Below are 23,774 nucleotides of genomic sequence, written 5' to 3'. Positions count from 1 at the left end.
GGCGCTTGATGACCCAGTAGGATTCACTGTATCTCATTGGAGTCGGTACCTGCCTAATCTGGGTGGCAGGGTAGGTACTTGCACATCCCAAGTTGAGGAAGCTGTCTGTCTGCAGCGATAGTCTCTCCCTACCTACATACCACCTGCCTACCTCCTACCTACTTGGCGGTACCCAAGACATATTGCACTTCAGATCCCATCAAACTTCTCTGCAACTCTCAAAATCGCTTGATTTTCCCGACTACACATCTCTTCACCACTTATCAGCGTTGACTTTCAATGCTTTGCATGCGATAAGCCATGGTTCTGGGCTTGCCCATTATCTAATGCAAGGGTCTCAACACCTTTCACAGCCTGGAAGCCAGGAAACAAACACGCTGTTGTAACAACGCTTCCCCGACATGCGATGGATGAACGAGGCATTTTTCGTGCCGGACTTCAGGTCCCAAAGGATCAGCGGGCCTTACTCGATAAGCGTGATGCCTGGGCTGAGCTGATGAGAAGCACGCCTCAAGGCCTGCTGAATGTTCCCCCCAACGTTATTGACGACTTAAAGACATTCCATGCCCAAAAGATCCCTGCTACTCCCGCAGCGGCCTCTAAGCCCGTAACATGGGCTGAGCCGATGAGCAAAACACCTCGCGCCCTGCCCAATATTCCTCCTGAAATTCTTGAAAGCTTGACGGCTTTTCACGCCCAAAAGTCGGCATTTGCTACCGCAGCCGCCTCTTCCCCTCAAGCATCTTTACTTTCTCAGGAACCAAAGCCGACAGATCCAATACCACCGTCATCGTCACCGCCACGCGAAACCTACCAGCGGAGAACCGCTGTGACTCCTGGTCCTTTGATACTCAACCACTCTTCACCGCAGGCAGATGACGCTTGCTCCCCCTCAGATACGCCTATCTCGGGTTGGTCACCCAGTCCTCCTCGCAATGATCATTCAAGAGGAGCCGGGGCTGGAGTTGCAAGCCCCCCACGTCGAACCCAGGCCTTGCTGCCAATGAAAGCAACAAATAGCAGCGTGCAAGTGTTCTCGAAAGATTCAGGCCCAGGACCATCATCCAAAAGGACAGCCAAATCTATAGTGCTGTCAACTACCTCTATCAGGCCAAACCCGGACAAAAACGAGAGGCCACCACGACAAGGCATAACATCATCCTCTACTGGGGCAGACTCGGAAGACGAGCAGATGGCCGTAGAGGAACCTCTTGCTCTGGCTCCTGCCTTCCAGAAATCCATCAACAAGACTGCTGCCGCAGTAGTTCCAACACCACCCTCTGCACAAATAATGCTTTGCATAGATCAAAAGAATCCGCAGCAGCTGCTGCCCACGGTAAAAAGGCGCAAGATGAAGAACGCTGTGGGCTTACTCGACAAATGTCTGGGCAAGATTCCGGACTGTCATACCTCGGTCCAGGAAGCACTACCATCTCGGCCCACCTCACTTGCGAAGACACGTTCAGGAACGAGAACCCCGGTGTCACGACAATCTCCTCAAGATCCGAGGTCCCCAGAAGCTCTCTCGTCGAGTCAAACTCCACAGAGCGACCGTGAGCCAGCACCACATGCAAGTCAACATGCCAAAATTACGAAAAAGCAGCCTCGCGCCTCAGACAAAACAGGCAACGGTAGCGGCGCGGCTAATCCAGGAACACCGCAGGCTGAACTTAGCCCTTTTGAGACCTTTCGAAAAAATTATCCGGACTTCACTGGTGGCCTCCACGATTTTTTGAGGGCGTGTATCTCGTTACAATGGCTTGCCACGCAGACCTTGCTCAAGGTATCTTTGTTTGACGACTTTGTGCGCGTTTATTGCCACAAATACATGGATTTTGCCATGTGCCACGACTCCTCTCAGACCGCTATCGAATATTACAACAAAGATGATGAGCCAATCCGCTATCTAAATGGCGTCGTCGACAAATCATTCCTGAAGCGTATCCAAGCGGTATACTCGACTGAGATCGCCGCTCTTGATGCCGGTAACTCTGTCGGGGAACCGGCAGAGACATCACAAGTGCGTGTTGAGCAGGCATCTATGGACATGGAAATTGACCAGCCAGATGAGGATCCTATCGCGAACAACGCTGAAGAACACGCGGAAAATCATAACGCCGCAACAGGCTCTTCTCCTCATCAACCAAGACAAGCCGAAGAAGCCGGGATTTCCGATATCGAGGACGACCGCTTCTACCGCTCGTCTCGAGCAGCATCACCGGATCTGAGCACTCCAGTCTCTCACAGTCAACAAGATCCACTGCCACAAGGCGACACTTATACGCAACCGAAATCTAGTGCATCTTCCACTGGCTCCATTCTGGACTTGACATCGAGTATAGCATCGGATGTGATCATCCCGAACACATCCGTTTCAGTGTTGGACGCCAACCCAACAAGAATTCCCGAAACAGTTCACAAGCCTAGACCTAGGCAAAGGACAGAGAGTGCCAAAAGGCCATTCCGTCTGATTGCTTCTTTGGGCAATAGAGATAGCCCCATGTCTTCGATGAGTAGTGCGCAGAGGAAAAGAAGGTTTAGTGAATATTTGGCCAAAATCGGATAGAGGAGCGAGGCGTAGTAGGGATAGCAGGTGGTGACATATTTCCGTTGACTCTATTTTGGAGTTGGTCATGAGAGCGAAAACCAAAAGATTTCACTTAATACACTGCAAAATCGATCTGGGCCACAGCATAATCCTCAACCAACATTATTGTCAAAGGTATAATCACCAACCTCCGTGTATTTTCTTTATATTTCCTCTAGCAGCCTAAAACTCAAATCGCCCCACATCTCATACAGTCACATTCTCCCATCATCCCAACCCCCGGAACTCGGATTTTCGTCGCCTGCGGCGCCATGCCTTGCGAGCGGCCGCAGCGGCATCGCCCCTCTGCTTGGCCACGTCCCTGGCCGCCTCAATCTTGGACATGGGCCTCAAGCCCTCGTAGTGCGACATGGCCTCGCCGCCCGTCAGGAGCTCCATGTTGTCGTTCGCGATCCAGACGACGCGGACGGGGAGCTCCCTCTTGAGGTCCGTTTTGGCCTCGGCGTGGGCGGCGTCGGGCATGACGTCGAAGATGTTGGGCTCTTCGCCCGGGATGATAAGACCCAATGCCAGGTCGAGGTTGAGGTGTCGCCGGCCATACCTGTTGAGTATTATGGCCAGCTGGTCGGCTCCAAAGTGCTCGTTGTTGGAGATGCGCTCCAACTCAAACTCACGCTCCTCGGGAGCCGCCGATGCCTCGATCCAGGCCGCCCTCTCCGCCTTGTACTCGGCCCACGTCCACCGGAGCACGTCGAGGTCTGGGAGGATGTCCGACTGTAGACTGAGTGTAAGTGCTTTGACACATGTATAGACAAATGGCGGGAGTAATGAAGTTCTTACCTCCTCCTCGACAATAATCTGCGCATACAGACTGTCGATAAGGGCATAGAGCCCACATTCTAGGGCTGTCAAGGGTCGATGGGTGTTAGCCATGCTTGGCGATGGAGTCTGGGCAGTCATCCACATAGGGCTGTTTCGCTTTTTAGGGTTCTTGTTGTATTTGCATACCTGTGCCCGGGTTCTCAATGGTCTTGTAACCATTTTCGAAGCACCGCTTGTATTCGCACCTCTTGGCGAACTTGACGTCGTTCCGCGACAAAAGGTCGAGCCGCCACAGGCAATCGTGTCCCGGCTGGGGCGGCGGCGGAGTCGGGCGAGGGGCAGGAGGCCAAGATCGTAAGGTGATCGACGACATTCTAAGCGACTTGGGGGTCCTTGTGGTATATATCGTGCTTCTGCCGAGTTTGTTCTCGAGATCAAGAAAGTATTGCTTTTGTCCTTGATAGAGACTCGGTGGAACCCAGAGTATTGAATGTATGTGCAAATCTTGACGAGATCTTTGGACAGAAAACCTCGGGAGGATGTCCCAGTTTATACTTTTTTTTTGTTTCGAGCGGGAGGCAAGATAACATGTGCCTTTTTGTTTGCATTCGTGCATATTCATGAACCTTCCTCTTCTGGTGGCTGGCCAGCGCTTGCGAAGGCGCTGCCAGAGTCTGAGCTTGGTCTCGCATGTGCACTCCCTTACCGCTCGCTACTGTAGGGCGGTTGACTGGCCAGAAACTGCTTTCGGTCTGCAAGAGAGCAGGGGCCACTTATACTTCCAACCAAAACGGAAATCATGATACCAAAGCTCATGTCAAAGTCAAAATTGACATGTTTGGAGGCCTACTGCTAAACATAGCCTGTGTTTTGTTAAGCCTGCTATTATATTTTGAGGGTTGAGCATTTTCGGCCACCCTCTGAACGTATAGCAGGTCGGTATCCACATAATACATACTGTATAAGTGCCTAGGTACTTAAGAGACAAGTAGTCATACACTGAAAAGACCCCTAAATGGCAACAACCCGATGCTTTTTTTTTTCAATTATCACATTTTCAAGATCATCATGGTCCACATGCGTCAAAGCCGAACGAGTTGTCCATTGCCTAATCCTACGTGCTATCCGGGTTGCTGTACTTAGGTATTGAGCCAACTCTTTGGCAAGTAAAGTTTTTGACTCATATCATGCGTGCTATATGTGCCATATATGGAGGCGATATTCCAGATGCACCTCAAGCTGGTCAGCTGGTGTTATGCCAACCACTCCGTTTTCGAAAGTGCTACATATGACATGTGATGCTCGTGTTCAATTGCGGAAAGGATCGTAAAATTCATCGGGTTCCGGGACTTCACTTCGGCGGAGGAGGTGGCGGGGCAGCCTCATCAAGTTCGTCTTGGTCGATCATTTGAATTCCAGTCCAGCCCTCGTCACTGTCTTCACCCTCACTGTCTTCACCCTCACTGTCCTCCTGAGGCGGTGCCTTAGGCAAAGGCTTGGATGTAGGCCTCATCTCGACATCCTTCGATAACGAAGTTGCCTTTAGAGAGTCAAAGTTGGTGTTTGCCGGCATAGATGGAGACGCAGAATCTCCTGGGCCTGGAAGCTGAGGCGCGCTGGCCGATACAGCTTTCCCTTGTTGGTCCATACGCTCCAAGCTACCAATAGGGTGCATCTGTTGTAAGAGCATCTCCGAGTTTGACCTGGCAACAGTGTTCCTGCCAGGCCTGTGCGGCAATGTCTGGCTTCCCGGTGTGTTCTGTGAAATCGGTCCAGCCTTGCCTACGGTGGGCTCCTCAAAATCAATAAGACTTCCGGTCTTGTGGGCGCCATCGTCATCCCGCATCTGAATAGCCTCCTTATCTTCTTCAATCGGCCCCTCACCGTCTCTAACATTGGGAAAGCCACACCGAGCAAGTATCTTGGCGATGAGTCCTGGATAGCGCAGGTGGCCACTGACTGCATCGCTCAGGTCCAAGTTCTCGACACCCTCTACATCTGCGATAGGCTGAAGACCGGCAACACCAAGCTGAATGCTCGTTGCTCGGTACAGAAAGGCAAGAATAAAGTCGTTCTCGGAGTAGACATTGAACATCTTGCCTGAAACGACGCTCCGGATCTTTTGCCAACGATCAAGATCCGAAGGGATAGGGGCTCCAATAAACACAACCTGCTCAATCAGTCCAAAGGCCTTTCTCTCTGCAAGTGATTCCAGGCATGAGTAGATAACACGGGCACCAAGCGAGTAGCCAATCAGGGTTACAGGACGTTCGCCTTGAACCTTGTTGATGAGCGCATCGGCGAGGATCATGCCGGCCTTCTCGGACCGATTCTTGGCACGGCTGAAAGGATTGTCAACATTGGAAGCCGTTTTTAGCAGGGCAATAGGCCACAATGCTGCCCCCAATGCAGCTAATGCTGTTCGTCGGATGATCTCCGACTTGACCATGGACCATGCATAAGAAGTGACAAGAGTCTCGAGCGAGTTCCCCAAAGCGAGAAGACTTGCCATCTCGTACCGCAAAGCAAAGACCTCAGACTCATCTCCGAGTGGACGCCAGGTCTTCGTGACGTCTTCCTTGGTGTTGAGCCAGCCGTTGATGCCTATGGTTACGCGTAAGCGTCTAGAACCTTTTTCATCTTGTGAATACTCCCGACCCCACTCCTCTTTGAGGGGAAGGAAACGGAAGTCTTCAACCTGGCGAGCGTATTGATCCACCATCTCACCCTGATGTGCCCGATATATGTTAGCAACCCGAAAAAGAAAAACCCCCCGATATATAAATGGAGAGCCACATACCGTCATCTTTGCCCCAAAGGCACCGAAAAGTGTACCGACCAAAGCACCATTCATCCAAAACACACCAAGGAAACTTGCCAATCCTCCCAAGCCTACGCTGCCCATCAATCCACCAATGGCACCGGCGACAACAGGAGCAGCCAACCCACCTGTGATGCCGATAACCGCAGCGCCGGCGACGGAGGCCAATCCAACCTTCCAGAAACGCCCGGCCTGGCCCTCCTTGCGTCGCTTCTCGGCCTCAGCCTCGGCCGACATGAGTTCTTGCTGCTGCTTCTTGGCCTCATCTGAAGTAGACGATTCAACCAACGAATTGGCAATCTCGGTCTCTTCCCGCACCAGCACGGCCATCGGGAGGTTCAGTGCCGACGTAAGATAGCAGGCCAGAGTCCGAGAATGGGCGGCATATACTCCACTGGAGATGACAGTCACAAGGACACAGCTGAGTGTCTCTTCGCGGTCTTCCCGTGGGATCGTGCTCAGGCGGGTAGGTATAGGATGATACAAAGCTTGAAAGGAGGCCACGTCCTGATGGTCCAGGTCCTGATGTTCGTCTTTGGAGTCTGTTGCATTGCTACCTTCGCCAAAATCCATCAAGTCCCCTCCGCGACGAGGGTTGTCGACTTTGCTCCGTTCCATCTTGGCCTGCCTCTCCTTCCTAGCCTGGAGGATCTTGTCATCGTCATTGACCGAGGCGACTTCCTTGAGCGCCTTGAGCACACTAAGTCTCCACTCGTCAATGTGCGCGAGAGCTGCTCGGCGGATCCTGGCAACTTCATAGTTTACTGGCTCCAATTGCGACCTTTCGGCCTGCTGATGATTCCCACGCTGTCCAGGGGTCTGATCAACACCACTCGGACGACGCAGCGGCGTGTGGCCTGGTGATTTTCCGGCAGAGTCGTGGTGTGCTTTTTGTTGTAGGGCTAGCTGCGAGCGCATGTACTTTGTGATCTCATCTACGAGCTGAAACAAAGCACGTCGTCTCGCTGGGTTGAGCACGACGAGGAGCTGGCGTGGTTCCGCCGCCAAGGGAGCCATGCTTGCAGAAGGTGGTTCAACAAGCCCCCGGAAGCGCTGTAAGCTTTCAATCGGTAGGTAGTGTGAATAAGGTATTCAGTGGCTGTGGGCCTGTAAGATGCGCCCCGCCTACTCTATTGAAATAGAGTATTTGGGCAGGGTGACTGCGATTCAGGCTAGTCTAGTATGGATATCGAGCAGTCTCATTTGAAAGTTGGACTATCGCTCCATCCACCGGCAACGTCAAAATTGAAAGATGGATTCGGTCGAAAAAAAAAGAAAGGTTAGAGGGGAAGTTACGGAGGTTGATTGAAATTACCCAAGGATGGGTTCAATCTTGATCAACTGGTGCCGGTAAGCGGCAAGGCTGCCTGGAGTACCACAGTCACTCTTCCCCCCGCTTGCCTGGAGTGGACAGCTATCGGCCAGCTACTAGGGTGGAAGAAATAGAAAGATAAGATGTAGACAAATGAGTTATAGAACTAGTCTAGAATAGAAAACTGTTCTTGGTTTATGGGAATGATCAATTGATCACGTCGAATATCCTACCTCAAAAGTGGGAAGAAAATCAAGTCCAAAATGAATCCAGCCAGCAGCACTCGCCATTCATGTGGTCAATTTGTCTCGGTGGCCCCTTTGTTTGATTCCGCCTGCGACGTCATACATTCACCATCATTGGTAGCGCTGGACCTCATCCGAACGGCGAATTCAAGGTAGACAGGCGCCTAGCTCATTCATATCGCATCCCATCAATTATTGCGACAACTTAGTATTTAGAGTACATAACGGACTCACCAGCATCAAGTTTCAAAATGATAAATCCACCGAGTTTACGTTACAGAGCTGCTCAACTCCTCGCGCTAAAACACCGACAAACCACCCCCCTTTCACTTCACCCACCAAACTTCTGCCTCGCCAACTCCCTCAGAGCTCCGATGGTCCGCTCCTCCTTCTCCTGATACCTCTTCATCCGCTGCCGCAGCTCTTCGACCTTGGCGCGCGCTTCGGCTTCTTTCCTAAGCTCCCTCTCCGTCTTCTTCTTCTGCTCTCGCGCCAAAGCGGCCTTGTAGTCGCTAACCCCGCCGCCTTCACCCATCAGCTCCCCATCGCCCGCCTCCTCAGTAGCTCCCGCTGAGCCCTCGCGGAACCCACGCATCTTTTCATTAACCATGCGCTTCTTCTCGAGCTGCCGTTCTCGCGTCCCGGCCGCCGCGCGTGGCAGGATGTCGTCCAGGCGCTCCTTTTGCTCGACCCTGTCTGCGCGCCGAGCGAGGCGTATCTCATCCCGAGACCGGAGTTGCGCCTCTTCCTCCTCGGCACGGCGTACGTCGAGGTCCTGCATGCTGGGTATCCCGGGACCTTGACGCTCCCTCTTGTCATTCCATCCGTGTGCCCGTGCGACTTGCGTGCCTTCTGGCGGGGGAAGTGGTGGGACGTAATCGTCGTCGCTGTCTTCGCCTTCGTCTTCATCTTGCTGCTCCACACGACGTTGACTATCGCCTGTGTCTAATTCATCACGCTTTGGTGGAGGGGGGGAACCACACACGCTCTGCCTCCTCAACCTGTCCGGTGACAATGTCCCCCGCGTAGTAGCAGCTGCCGCGCGAGTCGCCTTGCCATCCTCCGCCTCCCATTCCTTCGTGACTCTTGCAAACATTTCCGGGTCGTACCAGCCCTCTGACAACTTCCCGGCGTTCCACCTGCGCACGAAGGAGCGCCACCGGTGCTGCAGCTCGCGACCAGAGAGCTCAAAGACGTCAATCTGATGATGCAAGTCAAGGTAGTTTGCGAACAGAGGCTCGAACGCCTCGTAGTCGCCGTGCCGAGACAAAGTCCGTGCGCCAAGTGGCAGCTGCTTCGGCCCCGACCTGGTCCCACCAGCATCGCCATCCTCATCCGACATCATCGAGGCGGCCGTAGGTCTGCTGCGCTTGGATGACGAATGCCGCTCTGGAGACCTGCTCCGTTTCCGCCTATGTGATCGATGGTGGTGATGTCTGTGAGATCGCGCTTCCTCAGCACCGTCTTCATCCCTGCGTCGGCGGTGATGGGTGCGGTCATCACCGTGGCGCCCACTGCGGTCGCTCGTCTCACGACGCGACCAAGCCGCTGGTGATTGTGACCGGCCTCGGTAGTCTTGTTTATCGGATGGCATGTTGCCTTCCGGATCTTGGCGACAGCTATCAATGAATCAGGTTGACTTTGAGCTGAAAGTAATTCCAGCCCAAATTTCAGCTCAGTCCAGTACAGCTGGCTAGGTAGCCAGTGGCAGTGTTTGAGCTAAATCGACGTGTGGGGTAGAATGGCAATGCTTCTCGATCAAAGCAAAGCCAGAAGCAAATGAGAAAATAATAAGACGAGGTTTGGATGCCACAAAATATTGAATTGTCTTTTTTTTTTTTTTTTTTGGGTTAATGGTGTACTAACAAGCTTGGTTTTTTTTTTTTTTTTTTTGTATTTGTTTTTATTCGAAAGTGGTAACTGGCAAAAACTAAGTTACGGGCAGCCCAAGTAAGGGAAGCCGGGCGCCTTTATTACCAGCTTGACAGTTAGCTATGGGACCCACAATAGTCCATGCGTTTGCACATGTTTATTTACCCTAACCCTTGACTCGAGGGTGCGTGGCATCCATTCACGACTCTTCAAAAGATTCATGTTGAGGAGAGCGAGTTCTTGAATCCCGACCACATCAGTTATTTTAGACACGTTGATATAATTGAGTTCATCTATATGAACAATTCATTTCAGGACCCAAATTTGTTGCTGGGTATCTAGCGCCGGCTAAATGCTTATGAACTTACAAACACAGTAAAAGGGGTAATCAAAATGCTAATAATAAACGGGGTTGAAACAAAAAGCAAGTGAGCCGAAAATGGCTTCCACTGGGTTTAAACAATCCATTTCAATACACGGCCGTATAAAACGTGCGCGTACGCAACAAAACATGGTGACATACTTTGTCACCGGGGTCTCCAGGCCAGGTCGATACTGTTTTCGTCCTGATCTGACCATAATCATGCCTCGTGGTCCAAACTGTTGCCAGCGTTGCCATGTATCAGGCAGCCAACACATGAGCAGTCGTCACCGCAGAGACAACTGCCCACTTCGCCTTCACAGCCAAATGGGTATGTAACAAAGAGGAAATCGCTGGCCGAAAGTGGTACTTGATCCTCACTTGCCACCGATGCTTCCGATGGGGTTTGCGCCTGCGGCGGCGATGAAGGGTGTGACGTAGATGCTGGCTCCGGCTGTGCCGTAGAGCAGCAAGATGACTTGAGCGGAGCTGTTGGTATGACTGGCGAAATGTTTTCGGCAGGCAGTTGGATAGTATGATCACCGTTCTGTAGTGTCTGGCCGTTTTTGGAAGATCCCTCAGACATGCTATTCATGGCAGACCGTACGTACGCTTGTGTGGCGTCGTTGTAGGGGTGTGCCGGACACCCAAGACAGTTGCAGGAATCGCCGCAGGTACATTGATGGGATAATGCTTCTGACACGGAAGGGCCCTGAGTTAAACCTCCTAACGGCAATCCTTCAATGTTTTGAGCCCCATAATTCATCATCGAAGGTCTCCAGTGAGCAGCTGGTTGTATAGGATATTGGTAGGTGCCGTAAAATGGCGGGTATGTGTAAATCGACGGGTCTGTTGTCTGAGCTGGAAAGTACATAGACTGTGCTATGGATTGATGAAAGGCAGTCATCATAGGGTTTACGGGACCTAGACCGTTCAGCGCCGCGCCATTCGGGGCGACATGCTGCATTTGGAATTGTTGAATGTTATGGGACGTGCCATTGGGCAGTATCGCAAGGGGATTTGGCCGTACGTGGCGGTTGTTTGGCCCGTTGCCGTTGGCATGTGGTTCCATGTCTGTGCCCTTGCTTCTGCTACCACAACAGCTCCGGGGCGTATCCAAGGGCGGATTTAACCTTTCGTTATCTAGATTACTCCCTACTCGGGGAGTCGATCCCATATCGTCGCTGCTGGATACGGGATGTGTTCCGTTGAAATAAGAAGATCCGTTGGTGTGATGTGGTCGCGGTGTCTCGGCTTTAATAACCGGAGAAGTGATTCGTTCTCCGCCGTTTATGTGCTGATTCAACGAATAATCCGTGCCGCTGTTGCTGTATCCATCAAACATTCCCCGAGTTGAATTCAAAAATTCTAAAGAAGGTTGTGTTACGGCTTTTGGTAACGACTTCTCTCCATTACTGCCTGGCATGCTCCCAAGATTTCCGCTGGGGCCTTTGTACGGGGGTGGTGGGACTATGTTGAAGCTATCGGGGTTCATTCTCTCGAGGGTTGAGATATCAAAGGACTGCTTGCGACCATTTGACCTTGATGAGCCCGACTTCTGTACTTGAAATGCACGTCTCGTCGGTGACGTACAACCCTTGCCTACCGAACTTTCAGACCCAGACTTCGACGACGTTGGGGTTTCTGAGTTGGTGTCTGGTCCGCAGCCACACTTCTGAGCTCGAGGAATGGCCGCTGTGATTCCGCCGCAGCCGCAGGCTTTTCCAGGTGGGTGTGGGCATACACTGAGAGGTCGACCTGGTTTTCGTACCGGTACCATCAGGCGCTCTTTGGCGTGAGTGCATTTCGTAGATCGATGGCCACGAATACATGGCTCACTAATTTGGGGTAATATTTCCAGCAAGTTAGATCAAACGCTACAAGAATGGTTAAAGACTCAAATCTGGACCAAGCTTCGAAGCCACGGCTTAGGTTTGCGGACCCGGCGATGGTCATCCTTGATGAGGCGGTTTTCCTGGTGGGGAACGTGCATGCATAACCGGAACAGAATTTAGGGGTCGCTCACCATGCCATCTTCAGTCCATTGATGATAGGCATCTTGTGCTGTCGATGACAACTCCTTGCCTGCGACGAATTGAGTACACACGACGTTGCGCCCGGCTTCGCTGGGCGGGAGTAAGTGACTGATGGATAGTCTCTCGCCCGAAACAGCTGATCCGGTGGCACAATCGTAAAGCATAAGAATGCACGAAGCTGAACCTAGGCACGTTCTCGCAGTGGAATTGCGATATGAGTCCGCAGGTGTGGTTAATCTTCGCCTTGTACCACACGGCCAAACCCTATACCGGATCTGAGAACCGGCTCCGGTAGCAGGAAAGGTGAGAGTGCTCGAAATGCGGCTGTAGGATCCCTCAATCGCGTGGCCCAGGTAATATTCCGGATAGTGGAACGATTCACGAGCAGCCAAGGCAGGATGAGTGATGAGTGCCAGCGCATGCGCAGGGGTCACGAAGGTGAGCAGACTCGAAGCTGGATCGCTAGTCAGACCACGCCAGGTTGGCTGCTGTGTTGCCGTGTTGTGTTGGCTGAAAGTATCACGGCAGCCATGCGACAAGTGAGTGGGTGGAACTGAGCGTGTAGAGGGGCGTACAGCGCGATGGGGTTACCGAAGACGAAGTTGCCGCTCGAGGTATAGTCCAGTTCAAGATTGTCGATCACTGATGACGCCTGGCTTCCTCAAAGAAAAAAAAACAGGATCTGCAGAATGCAGATGCCAAAAGAGGGGTCAGGTTTAGGTCGACCAAGGTAATGGGTGAGCCGAGCCTCTGGTCCAGAGAGACGCTGGGTAATTGGCTTTGGCAACCTGCGAGGTTTGCCCGAGTTGCATCTGCGAGACGTGCCGGTGTCGGTGTCGAGGTGGCCGGGGGTTGGACGGAAACATCAAAATCCAAAGAACAAAAAAAAAGGCCTGAGTAATGGCGGAGTGAAAAGATTGAAGCCCCTTCCAAACCAGGGAATAAGCCCCTTGAGAAATTCACAAAGGCGCCAGTTCGGCAACCTAAGAGGAATGAACCAGTCAGCAGTCCCAATGGTAAGTAAGTAGGTAAGGATCTATGACTGATGGCAGGTAGGCTGCTACGACTGGACGTGGCTTGGGTTCCAACAGTCTAAGAACGCGGGGGCGTCTCGGCCTTGATCCTCGTGATCTTCAAAGGCTCTCGTAAGCTATATTTCCAGCCGGGTCCGAGAGTGTCCTGAGCGGAACGGAAATTCAGCTGTGCCTGCGTCCATTTGTTGCAGTTTATTTTTCACCCGCCCGTCTCGCTTTGCCTTTGGTGTGATGTATGGAGGGGATAAGAAGTGGTTTGGGCTTGGTCGAGTACCTGGATAGGTACCTTGGAGCCCCCCCGCCTGGCCCACACTGAGCAAGTTTCAATTGGTTGTGTAAGTGGGCACGCAACCATCGCAAGCATAACGGGACAAGGACCCTAATTCGGTACCAAGGGTACTTACCTCCCTATTGATGGCAAGGTTACCAATTGTAAGTAGGTAAAGGTAAGGCAACTAACATACCATACGAACTATGTACCTATTTGAGAGAGCACCATTGCAATTGGGTGTTACGGTGAGAGGAGGACCCCTAGCAGTACACACCTGACTACCTTACTTACTACGTAGGCACCTACCTACCTACTACCTTTAGGGATTTAGCTTTTCCGACTTTCAAGGAACCCCGATATTCCGAAGTGGGCGGGTAAACACTATTGCTAAAAAAATTGAAGCGTGACAAAATTTCACATGGGTGCGGGCCAAATGCATATTCCCTACGAAGTAAAGGTATGCCTATCACTTCCTAGGTTCGGTTCCTGCTGGAAATAGGTAAGGTATTCCTCTTACTTACTTTACCGTACCTAGGTAGGTAGGTACTATTCTGCACCAACACCCAGGAAATGAGCGGAGCCATGGATGCGACATGACCAGGCGCCTAAAAAAAAAAAAAAAAAAAAAAAAAAAAAACGCATTGTTGTCAATATTCATCAGCTAATAATTCCTTCCATTACCACTTACGTTGGTATGTTTGCAGTTTGCTACCGTATGAAGTTTAACGTCCCGTACCTAGCCAGCAAGTCTGGACGCGCCGGTTCAAAACGTGGCATCAGCTAAGACCAGGAAGTGCTGGCCACCTAATCTGTGGACCTGTCGGCGACTCCAACCACTGCCATACTACGCTACGATTCAGACCTTCGCGCCGTGTTGTTATTGTTCGCAAGCCTTTACGATTTCTTGATGTAGCTAAATGATGAAATACGTAAACAAATTAGAGGAGAGTTATGATGACGCTAGAAGAAAGGATCGAACAAAAACGACACGAACCACGAGATACTAAGGTAATCAGCCCTTGCACAGAACAAACCAATGTGCCTTTCGCTCCATACCCGCAACGCAAGGCTTCAGCAATAGACTTCTTCAGCAACTCCACGCCCAGACCAGACTTATTAGCGCTCTTTATCACGGTTATCGGTGGCCACGTAAGCCACGGTGTCTACTGACAGCTTCAAGTGTCTCATTTATGGAGTATAAAGTGACTGTGAATTTTTTATTTGTCGCGTGTCGGGATTGCGACGTCGATACCCAAAGCTGGTTGGGTATCGCGCCCCGCCTCCAAGCTTTCAAATATGGAGTAGCAACCAGAAAAAAATGGCAGCAGGGAATGGATGTCAATCTGTCACTCACTTTGTATGCCGACAGTAGTTATTGTATTTATGCATCCTTTATCTCAAACCATTGGGCTTTTCTTTTGACAAAACAAAGTTCAAGGCTGGACAAGCAGCAGTTGAGATCCATGTCCAGGGTCGCCATGGCTTCACAACAATGACGGGCGTTATGTTCCGTCGGGAAATTGTCCCAATATCTCCTCCGTCGAGGAGGACTGATCTAGATTCAACATACCGGGTAGAGCGGGGACCCTGAGATTTGCGATGCAGGAAGCATTCCTCGCCGCAGATCTCTTGGCGATCTAATCTAATCTTATCCTTGCCCCCACCCCCGACCAAAGGTACCCAGAGTTCGTATGCAGGCACGAGAGAGAGGCGTCTGCTCGTTGGATGGAGAAGTAGCCTGTGTTGGAGAATAGCCTCCCTTGCATACCCTTGTGGATATGTTCCCTTGCAAAAAAAATCTTTGCGGTTCCAAGATATCCAGCTAAGGCATCTCGCACCCCCACCTAGGTTGTACAAGATTAGACAATGACCATTTGGGGTACAACACCAAGATAAGGATTACTGAGACCGGCAGAAAGTAAAGTGATTCATTATATGCGTTGCGTTATGTCATGATTGCAATCTTCTTGAGAATACATGGATATTCTTAATTTTCCTCAGAGTCAGAGCTCGCAAACATGTCCATTGCCCGCATGCGTTTCTTAGGGTTGACCGATGCAGCTGACATCTGAAAACCACCCACAGATTTGGTGACCTGTTGAGGTTCTTCTGCCCCAGATCTACCGGGTGGCTGCAATTCTGCGTCGCCACCTGTCTTGGCATCCCCATCCTCTTCCATGGAGAGCCCTGCCATCCCATCGGTAATCATGGGTTCTCCGTCAATATCCTCTCCCTCCAACACTTCAAGGTCCACGTCTTCGTCGTCTGTATATTCGAGATAACCTTCACCATCGAGATGTCGCTCGTCATCAAGGACGAAGCTGTTGCCCGCTGGACCAGGATTATCCGCACTGGCCTCGCCTGCAATAGCCTTGGGTACCGTCTTCCACTTGTTCTTCTTGCTCAATGCTTCTTCGGCTTCCTTGGCCTCTTTCTGCTGTTGCGCCAGCGCCAGCGCGGGCGGATTCTCAAAGCTGTCGACAAAGAAGGCTTGCGACTCTGCAGGGAAAACGCACCAGCCCTCCCAGTGACCCAGCACCAGCCCCACGCTACGTTTCCATTTCTCCGCTCTGAGACGGCCCCACCCCATCTTCTCTGGGACCATTCCAAGGCCTTCACAGACCTTGCGGTTCCGTAAGGCAGCTTCAAAATGCTGTCGGTAGCGCCAAGCGTGACGTATCCCACTTGTTGAGGAAGACGAAAGTATGTCGCTGATCACGTAAAGCCCTATTAGTTTCGATGTGCTTACATCTTGGGGCTCGCTAGGTGCCTTGGAATCGGGTGCCGGCGACAAAGACTTCGTGTCTTTGGCTCTATCGTTTTGGTTTGGTTTGTAATCAGGGTTCGCAGAAGAGAATGCAAAAGGCTTTTCGACATTCGACACGATAAGATCCGTGATTTCATCCGTTCCTCGGCTGGCGTGGGTGATGGCAAACGTGGTCACCCTGGCAATATCTCCTTTTCGTAGCTTGGATAAGGTGGTCGGAAGGCGTGCCAGTAAGTGAACCAGCTTTGCTTTCTCCAGTGGACTGAGAACATTCTCTTCCTGTTCGTTTCCAGCGGCTGCCGCGCCAGGGCCACCCTCTCCAGATTTCCCAACATGCTCATCGTAAAAGTCATCGTCATCCGAGGAGTTGTACTCTGAGTCTGACACGAACTCATCTACGCCAGCTGTGTACTCATACGAGAGTGGCTGGTCTGGTAACTTCCAAGCACTACCACCTTCGAAGAGCGGCACAAACTTGCCTTTGCCCCTCTGGGTCCTGGCACCAGTTATGACTTCCCAAAGCCTATAACGGTACCATACACCGCCCTCACTGCGCGCGTCCCATATCCAAGCCCACTTCTCTTCGCGTTGAACGTCAGGTCTCGACATCAGCAGCGCCTCGAACTCGGGCCCATGCTCCAGGATAGACTCCACTACCATGTGGATAGTGCGTAGCATATGTATGTCTTTGGGGGGACGCACTGGTACGTGCATTACTCCAGGGCGATTTACCGGACTGCCGACTTGAGCGTCATAAGACGTTGGTGGTGCGAAGCCTCGACCCCTGCTTCGGTATGATGATCTATCTTTTGGCTGAGAAACCGGCTTGGCTCCGAATGGGTGAGACGAATGCGAATTCGTCTGAGTCGTGATAAGGGAACTTGAGATGGCAGCCGAGGAGAGGTGCCTATGAAGTGACAGATAGAACCCGAAGCCGAGGTAACGATTTTGCAACGTACTGACAGCAGCGTCGATTTCCGTGGCCGCCGTCTCAGGGGAGAGTGTGACGATAGCGGTGGCTGATTTCCGTTCGGTGTTTATTGGTCCAGCAGGCGGTAGGAATTTGACGTTCTCGACATTGAGACTGGCTGGTATGAGTGACTTAATCAGAGACTGGGATGAGCCTGGTGGCAAATTGGAAAGGCGCAAGGTCGGCTTAGAGACGGCCTTCTCTTCAGCCCTGTCACTTGCAAGAGACTCGGCTTCATCTTCGCTGTTGTCAAAGGCCTTGGCGATCTTTCGGCTGCTGTTGTCATGTTCCCCCACACCTGGTCGTGCGCGTCCTACAGTGCCCTCCCCACGTTCCCCTCTATCAGAGAAGCCATCGAAAGTTCGTTTTCTCCCAAATGTTGTCGGTAACGGGCCCAAAGATCCGGGCCCGCTCTTTGGTGGTGGCAAGCCAGATTGGATGCCAAAATGTCGCTTGCCTGCCCCGGCACCGAAACCCTGGGGCCGGTCGGAGACATTCAGTGGCCGATCGCTTTTACTGTGAGGAAATCGGTTGTCGCGTGAGTTATCGCGGTCACTGTCGCGGTCAAAGCTTTTCACAAAGTCCTCTAGGACAGCTGCCGTCTCGGCCTCTTCGCGCCTCCGCTTGGCTTCGGCCTCCTCGCGTTGGCGCTCAAAGACGGACTTCTTGGTCGGCTTCTGCAACTTCGCTTCGATGTTGGGGAACTCGGCGAGCTTCTTTGACGAGGACATTTCGGGTCGGATCAGGTGTACGACTGGGTCATGTTGTGCAGTTTAAATATCGTGTCAATTTTGTGACTAAATCTTCAACTATAATTCCAAGGTCTTCATATAACAAAGTGATTTGTGTATGTTGTTCACCATAGTTGACGGCATTCTCTCAAACTGCAGACAAAGTAGGACAGACCGGCCAATAGAATCGTAGGAGTTTGGATGAGTTGCTCCACTTCCGCCCCTCCAGAGCCAGCTAAAGCTGGGTTCTGTTCTGTTGAATTGCCGGTAGTTCACTCAACTTGGATCTGTTCAGCTACCTAGGTAGCTACCTACCTACCTGTCAATCCCGTCTATGGTCTATCCCACTCATTTAGATCTACATGTAATTCTCCTTCTACGATCTAGATCTACCTATTACCTTGACTACCATGTTCGGACGCTTCGATCCTCATTGAAACCAGCTGCAGCGTACCTAACTGCCTTCTTCAACGTTTAACCTTCATGGACGGGTTTTACTCAGGGATTCACATGTACCGAAGAGACGCGCCTTAAAGGAATAAGCATGCATGAGACGCAATTTTTACTCTCTAATGCCCCAAGACCTTTTTTTAGGAACTTCATGTCATGGAATTCTTCACACCAGCCCCTTGTCCGTTACAAAAAAAGAACACCATGACTATGGAGCATAACACTCCAAGTCTAGACACGGAGCGATCTGCAGTAGTGCTTATTTTGGTGCACCACATGCTACGATATGGATCTAATCTACTTGGGTTCTGCTTGCCTCCAAGACTGTCGAGCTTGACTTGTCGGTGGAGTCAACTAAAGGGCGTCGCATGCATCATGATAGCAAGGATGGATACCTACCCACCCATCCGCTGAATCCCCATACCACAACCTGCCCAGCAAGACCAATTACCCATGCCGGCTATGGAGCGGGGACTTTCTTGGGAGCTGATGAAATCGCTCAACTGACACAGATTTAAGATTCACAAATTTCCCCTTCTTTTTCCCTTCCTCTCTTTCTTTGGATCAGCAGTCGATAAAGTAATCCCTCTCGCTACTGTTCCTGTCTCAAAAGACTGCTTTCCCATCGCTTTAGCCTGGAATCTGCAGAGATTTGAGCCTCAGACTCTTCGTTCCTAGCTTTGACGCGTCTGGCAGGAATACATTCAACTGAAACAGCCCAACAGTCTGCTGTGCCGCTACCGGATAACGGGAAACCACACAGACCGCCTCGTTCAAGGGCGATTTCATTGCGCTGAGCTAAGCCAACTGGCCATCACAAAGGGACACACACACACACACACACACACATGAATAAGAAAGTTATCCTTTTTAAGCCCTTGAAACCCCAAGCTTGACCTTGCATCCTCCGTCCTTTCTTCACTATGTCAAGCAAATCCTCTTCCTCTCATCACCAATTTAAACCCCCTTCATCCATCCTGATTGTTGGCTCGGGAGTGTTTGGCTTGGGGACGGCATATGCTCTTGCCCGCCGCGATGATTTTTCCAACACTACCATAACCGTTCTGGACCGCTCGGTGGATGAGGCTTTGTTCCCATCGCGAGATGCCTCAAGCGTTGACACTTCTCGCATAATCCGCGCTGATTATGCTGATCCTGCCTATGCTGCTCTAGCTGCGGAAGCTCAGCATGAGTGGCGAAAGCAAGGAGATGACGATCTGGGCGGCCAAGGGAGATACAGCGAAAGTGGCCTGGTCTTGGTCGTTGACAATGTTCCTTCCGGCACTGCAGCCAAGAAGGACGGCGCTTATTATTGTAAGCAGAGTTGGGAGAACGTCAATGCTATGGCAGAGAAGGACCCATCGCTTCAGGGAAAGCTCAAACTCCTGCCCAACATCGAGGCTATCCGGGATGCAGTTGGCACTGGTCACGTCAACTCAGGTGTTTGGGGTTACCAAAACCTCAACTCTGGGTGGGCTGATGCAGACCGTTCGATGCAGTGGCTTTTGCGCAAAGTTAAAGAGACTGGGCGAGTCAAGTTCGTGTCAGGCACTGCAGCCAGTCTGAGCCGGGACGGCAAAAAGATTACAGGAGTCAAGCTCTCCGATGGTAGGCAGCTCTCGGCTGATCTGGTTGTTCTTGCAACAGGGGCTTGGACTGGTGGTCTCATAGATCTTGCAGGCCGCGCAGCCGCGACAGCCCAGGTGCTCGCGTACTTGGACATCACGGACGAGGAGCAAGCCGCGTTGGCTAAAATGCCCGTCTACCTGAACTTTGCTTCCGGGCTCTTCATCATCCCGCCAGCAAACAATGTCCTCAAAGTTGCACGACACGAATACGGCTATCTCAACCCTACCACGACCGCAACACCCTTGCGCTCCGGGACGCCGTTGGATGCACCTTACACTGTCTCTTTGCCCCCAGGTGATGTGACGGAGGCTTTCCAAGATATTCCTCAACAAAGCAAGGAAGCCTTGCGTTCTGCCTTGAGAGACATGGTCCCGATCCCTGCGATTCACGACCGGCCCTTTACTTCGACCCGCGTATGCTGGTACACCGACACAAAGTCGGGCGATTTTATCATCGACTATCATCCTGAGTGGGAAGGTCTTTTCCTCGCCACTGGTGGCAGTGGTCATGGATTCAAGGTGCGTCTAGAACCTAACAGCAATCGATATTGCCCATTGCTTCAACATGCCATACTTGACCTGTTTGACTAATTTATTATTGAGGATGATTCTAGTTCCTACCGGTTCTGGGAGAACGTATTGCCGATTGTATCGCATATGATCGCCCAAGCGAGTTTGCGGACAAATGGTCATTTAAGGCTCTCCCTGAGAACGTTCGTTGGGAACAGGTTTGCACAGAGGACGGCAGCCGTGCTGGTCAAGCTGGGCGCTACTTCCAAAAGGAGATGGCAAAGACGACAAAAACGTCAAAGTTATAATCGCTACGCGACGGGAACATATTCTGACGAAATGTGTTTCGACTTTTCATGGCAATCAACCACCTGGGTGGTTGACACCGGTACCTGACTAATTAATGGTAATAATAACCATCACCGCACGCAACCGAAAAGGCATTAGCGTTTGTGAAGTAGTACCATCACCATTACGCCGTGTCCAGGCAGCTCAAGTGTTAACCAGGAGTTGCGCACAGTAAGCGCTTAGGACACTAAGTCAGAGAATGCTCAAGCCAGAGCAAGCGCCATCGACGCCTTCCATCCATCCAATCTTTGTTGATCCCCCCAGGCCCCTAGTCATCAGTCGCCTGCAAATTAAAAGACGACAATTCTCACAACCTGCGCAATCTTGCCGCCAAACTCCCTTTGAGGGGAGCAAAACTCTAAAAAAAGGTGAGTTGTCGCGAAAAACCATCCGTGAGAATCATTTTTTTTTGTCCGCCGAAATAAAATATGTGATGCCATCCTTGTAGGCCATCCCCTCTGAACGCCAATGCAATGCTCATGAAAAAAAAAGGAAAATCAAAACGCGAAGAATGTCGACAAGGTGGTACAGGCAGGACACTGGGGGTAGTGACTAGTTGTACCAGTCGACCACCCAGCCCTGCAGATATTTTTGTGGTAGTTGCGAGTACGGGGTATTGTGATATCGTGAATTCATCAAAGTAGAAGTAAGCTGTTCAGACTTTGCGGAAGTCTTGCAGCACGGGGTAGATCATCTCGAAGGCCTGGTAAATCTCCTCGCGCACCTTGGCGCCAGTGAGGACAATCTTGCCGCTGACGAAGATAAGGAGTACGATCTTGGGCTTGATCATGCGGTAAATAAGACCAGGGAACAACTCGGGCTCGTAAGAACTGAAGTTGTGATGGCGTGAGGCAAGACCCTCCAACCGAATGGGAAATTTGATGTCGCAAGAGCCCACAATGTTCTGAATCTTGAAGTCGGTGAACTTGGCGTTGAACCCAAGCTTTTGGATGATACGGGCGTACTTGCGAGACGCAAGCTTCGAATCGTCTTCAGACTTGGCACCGGTGACGACCATCTTGCCGGAGGCAAAGATCAAAGCCGTGGTCTTCGGCTCACGGATACGCATGATAACAGCAGCGAAACGCTACTCAGGTTAGCCCAAGCTCCCACAGATATGTGTTCTGCAGGGGAGCAAGATGTACCTTAGGGTTGTACTCCGCGTTCCGGGCGTGAAGAGCAATGGTCTTCAAGTCCAGCCGGCAGTCCAAATTCACGGTGGCCACAATGTTTCTATAATCATGTCAGAGAAGGGTTGCAGATGAGCAAACGTGGGAATCAACTCACTGTAACGTCGGGGTCAATCCACTTCCGGTCTGGGTTGCGGCAGGCGTTGCTGCTGGAGTCGCGGGAGTCACCCCAGTGCCATGTGCGGCTTGAGACCCCAGCGGAGCGCCATTGGCAGCTGGTCGCTGACCGTTGGCATCATTCGGAGGAGCAAGTTCTCCGTGACCTCCGGGGAAGGAAAGAGATCCAGGCGCGGTGAAGGCCTTGGCTTGTGCCGCATTCGATGGGTGCGTTTGAATACCTTCCATGTTGGCGATGGAAGCAATCGGCCGTTTGAGTAGATCTAGAATGTACCAAGTATTAGCCAAGATACCTACGTTGACATCCAATGATAAAATGGCGGCGAGAATGTACGACTTCTACGAGAGACTAAATGACCACCCCAAAGCCATATCATGGCAAACACCAGAGGAATTCTTACCCAGACGTCGGAGATGAACAAGCTAATGTCTCCCCAACAGTTGTCTGCCCAGAGATGCGTCAGAGGCGATGATGTGTCTCAATCGACGTCCTCTTCGTCGCGATTCAGGCGAACAGACAGACCGAGGTCAAGTGAATGTCTCGGTCGACGGGATCTCGGTGCCGGCGGCGATACACGCAAAAGGCACTCGAGTAAAAATCTTTGTGGCGAGGTCTTGGGTTCACAACTTGGCAGCGAAAGGAAAATGTTCTTCTATTCGTAGTCGACAACTGCGCCGGTGTTTGACAGCAGATGCGATTTGACTTCTTGTGTTTCTCGACGGATAAATAAAAGTCGACGTCGAGCAAAGGTAGATTCTGAACAGCGGATCAGATAACTGTCAGTTCAGGTCTGGAAACCTTTGTCGTGGGAGACGATTGCAATAACGTCCTCGTCGACCGGGTAGAAAAGAATTAAATCTAGAGAGTGGCTTGCGCACACACTAATCGCAAGAGCAAAGGCGAGGAAGGCTATCTGGGTTGCGATGCAATTGCTTGCGACGTCGCCCGGATCAGGTGATGATGAATGATTTTTGTTTGGGTGTGGGATAGAGGCGGGGTGAGGGGTTGAGGTGTGTGTGGATATTAGAGAACGATAAAAAAAAAAAAATTGACCACGTACGGGATGTCACGAATACGTAGGTCAGTCGGGGCTTCCGCGCAGCATGCGGTTCCAAATCAGTGGGTGAGGGGAGGGCAGCCTTCTTATAATTTTCTACGAAGTGCAAGCAGTGGCAACCTGAGGTCTGAGTTGACAGCACTGTGTGGCGGTGGGTCATCCTCTTGGCTGCATCCATCTGTCCAGGAGCCAATCAAATACTGGTAATCTCGCATTAAATCCACATTTGTGTCACTTGCTGCCACAACATTCGACGCTTGCGGGTCTTTTCTAGACAAAGTACCGGTACCTGCTCGGGTCGCACTTGTTCTTTCATCCCTTGTTCGCTTCTTTTCCTAAAATCTTCTTGGACGCCTGGCCCAGCCAGCTACCATACCCTTGCCTCTTACCGTAGCTGTTGGGTTGCAGCCGTTGGGTCTCTGGGGGGCGAGCCTGGCATCCAGTCAAAATTCGTAATTTCTTTTTTCCCCTACGTCCACCCTCCATCACAAAGCCTGAAACATTCCTGCCGCCATTGGCCAAACGCTTTCTCCTTTCGACAAATTTAGGGTCTGACAATCGAACAAAAAAAACCACAGAAGACGATTAACTGCGACTTTTTGCTCATGCTGGCCGAACGTATACGTGGCACTCTTTTGAATAATACATTACACTATTTGAACCTGACCATTCTCCTCTTTTAT

General features: G+C 51.4%; 8 protein-coding genes across 8 annotated transcripts; 2 read left to right on the top strand and 6 right to left on the bottom strand.

Moving 5' to 3' along the window:
* Positions 1–406: 406 nt before the first annotated feature.
* PgNI_04533 (uncharacterized protein) lies at positions 407–2,566 on the top strand (the record flags this gene model as incomplete). The annotated part of the gene is made up of 1 exon (XM_031124578.1): positions 407–2,566. One exon carries the CDS (start codon positions 407–409, stop codon positions 2,564–2,566), a length of 2,160 nt encoding a protein of 719 aa, XP_030984919.1.
* Positions 2,567–2,815: 249 nt separating this feature from the next.
* On the bottom strand, positions 2,816–3,743 carry PgNI_04532 (uncharacterized protein; the record flags this gene model as incomplete). Its single annotated transcript, XM_031124577.1, has 3 exons — positions 2,816–3,322; positions 3,389–3,453; positions 3,557–3,743. The coding sequence occupies 3 exons, from the start codon at positions 3,741–3,743 to the stop codon at positions 2,816–2,818; spliced, it is 759 nt and encodes a 252-aa protein (XP_030984920.1).
* Positions 3,744–4,441: 698 nt separating this feature from the next.
* PgNI_04531 (uncharacterized protein) lies at positions 4,442–7,420 on the bottom strand. Its single transcript, XM_031124576.1, has 2 exons — positions 6,171–7,420; positions 4,442–6,098 (listed from the first exon to the last, which is right to left on the bottom strand). The coding sequence occupies exons 1-2, from the start codon at positions 7,206–7,208 to the stop codon at positions 4,722–4,724; spliced, it is 2,415 nt and encodes an 804-aa protein (XP_030984921.1). The 5' UTR covers positions 7,209–7,420; the 3' UTR covers positions 4,442–4,721.
* Positions 7,421–8,079: 659 nt separating this feature from the next.
* On the bottom strand, positions 8,080–9,342 carry PgNI_04530 (uncharacterized protein; the record flags this gene model as incomplete). Its single annotated transcript, XM_031124575.1, has 1 exon — positions 8,080–9,342. The coding sequence occupies one exon, from the start codon at positions 9,340–9,342 to the stop codon at positions 8,080–8,082; it is 1,263 nt and encodes a 420-aa protein (XP_030984922.1).
* A 548-nt stretch (positions 9,343–9,890) lies between these two features.
* On the bottom strand, positions 9,891–13,218 carry PgNI_04529 (uncharacterized protein). Its single transcript, XM_031124574.1, has 3 exons — positions 12,008–13,218; positions 11,858–11,956; positions 9,891–11,819 (listed from the first exon to the last, which is right to left on the bottom strand). The coding sequence occupies exons 1-3, from the start codon at positions 12,037–12,039 to the stop codon at positions 10,202–10,204; spliced, it is 1,749 nt and encodes a 582-aa protein (XP_030983909.1). The 5' UTR covers positions 12,040–13,218; the 3' UTR covers positions 9,891–10,201.
* Positions 13,219–15,309: 2,091 nt separating this feature from the next.
* On the bottom strand, positions 15,310–17,790 carry PgNI_04528 (uncharacterized protein; the record flags this gene model as incomplete). The annotated part of the gene is made up of 1 exon (XM_031124573.1): positions 15,310–17,790. The coding sequence occupies one exon, from the start codon at positions 17,788–17,790 to the stop codon at positions 15,310–15,312; it is 2,481 nt and encodes an 826-aa protein (XP_030983908.1).
* A 1,216-nt stretch (positions 17,791–19,006) lies between these two features.
* Positions 19,007–23,135, bottom strand: PgNI_04526 (uncharacterized protein). The gene is made up of 5 exons (XM_031124571.1): positions 22,435–23,135; positions 22,014–22,296; positions 21,872–21,959; positions 20,483–21,813; positions 19,007–20,387 (listed from the first exon to the last, which is right to left on the bottom strand). Exons 2-4 carry the CDS (start codon positions 22,259–22,261, stop codon positions 21,382–21,384), a joined length of 768 nt encoding a protein of 255 aa, XP_030983906.1. The 5' UTR covers positions 22,262–22,296; positions 22,435–23,135; the 3' UTR covers positions 19,007–20,387; positions 20,483–21,381.
* Positions 19,164–20,686, top strand: PgNI_04527 (uncharacterized protein; the record flags this gene model as incomplete). The annotated part of the gene is made up of 2 exons (XM_031124572.1): positions 19,164–20,387; positions 20,483–20,686. The coding sequence occupies 2 exons, from the start codon at positions 19,164–19,166 to the stop codon at positions 20,684–20,686; spliced, it is 1,428 nt and encodes a 475-aa protein (XP_030984650.1).
* Positions 23,136–23,774: the final 639 nt, after the last annotated feature.

The sequence above is a fragment of the Pyricularia grisea genome (genome assembly GCF_004355905.1).
Source record: "Pyricularia grisea strain NI907 chromosome Unknown Pyricularia_grisea_NI907_Scaffold_2, whole genome shotgun sequence".
In the NCBI taxonomy this organism is placed as follows: Eukaryota; Fungi; Ascomycota; class Sordariomycetes; order Magnaporthales; family Pyriculariaceae; genus Pyricularia; species Pyricularia grisea.
This window is presented reverse-complemented; position numbering and strand designations above follow the sequence as displayed.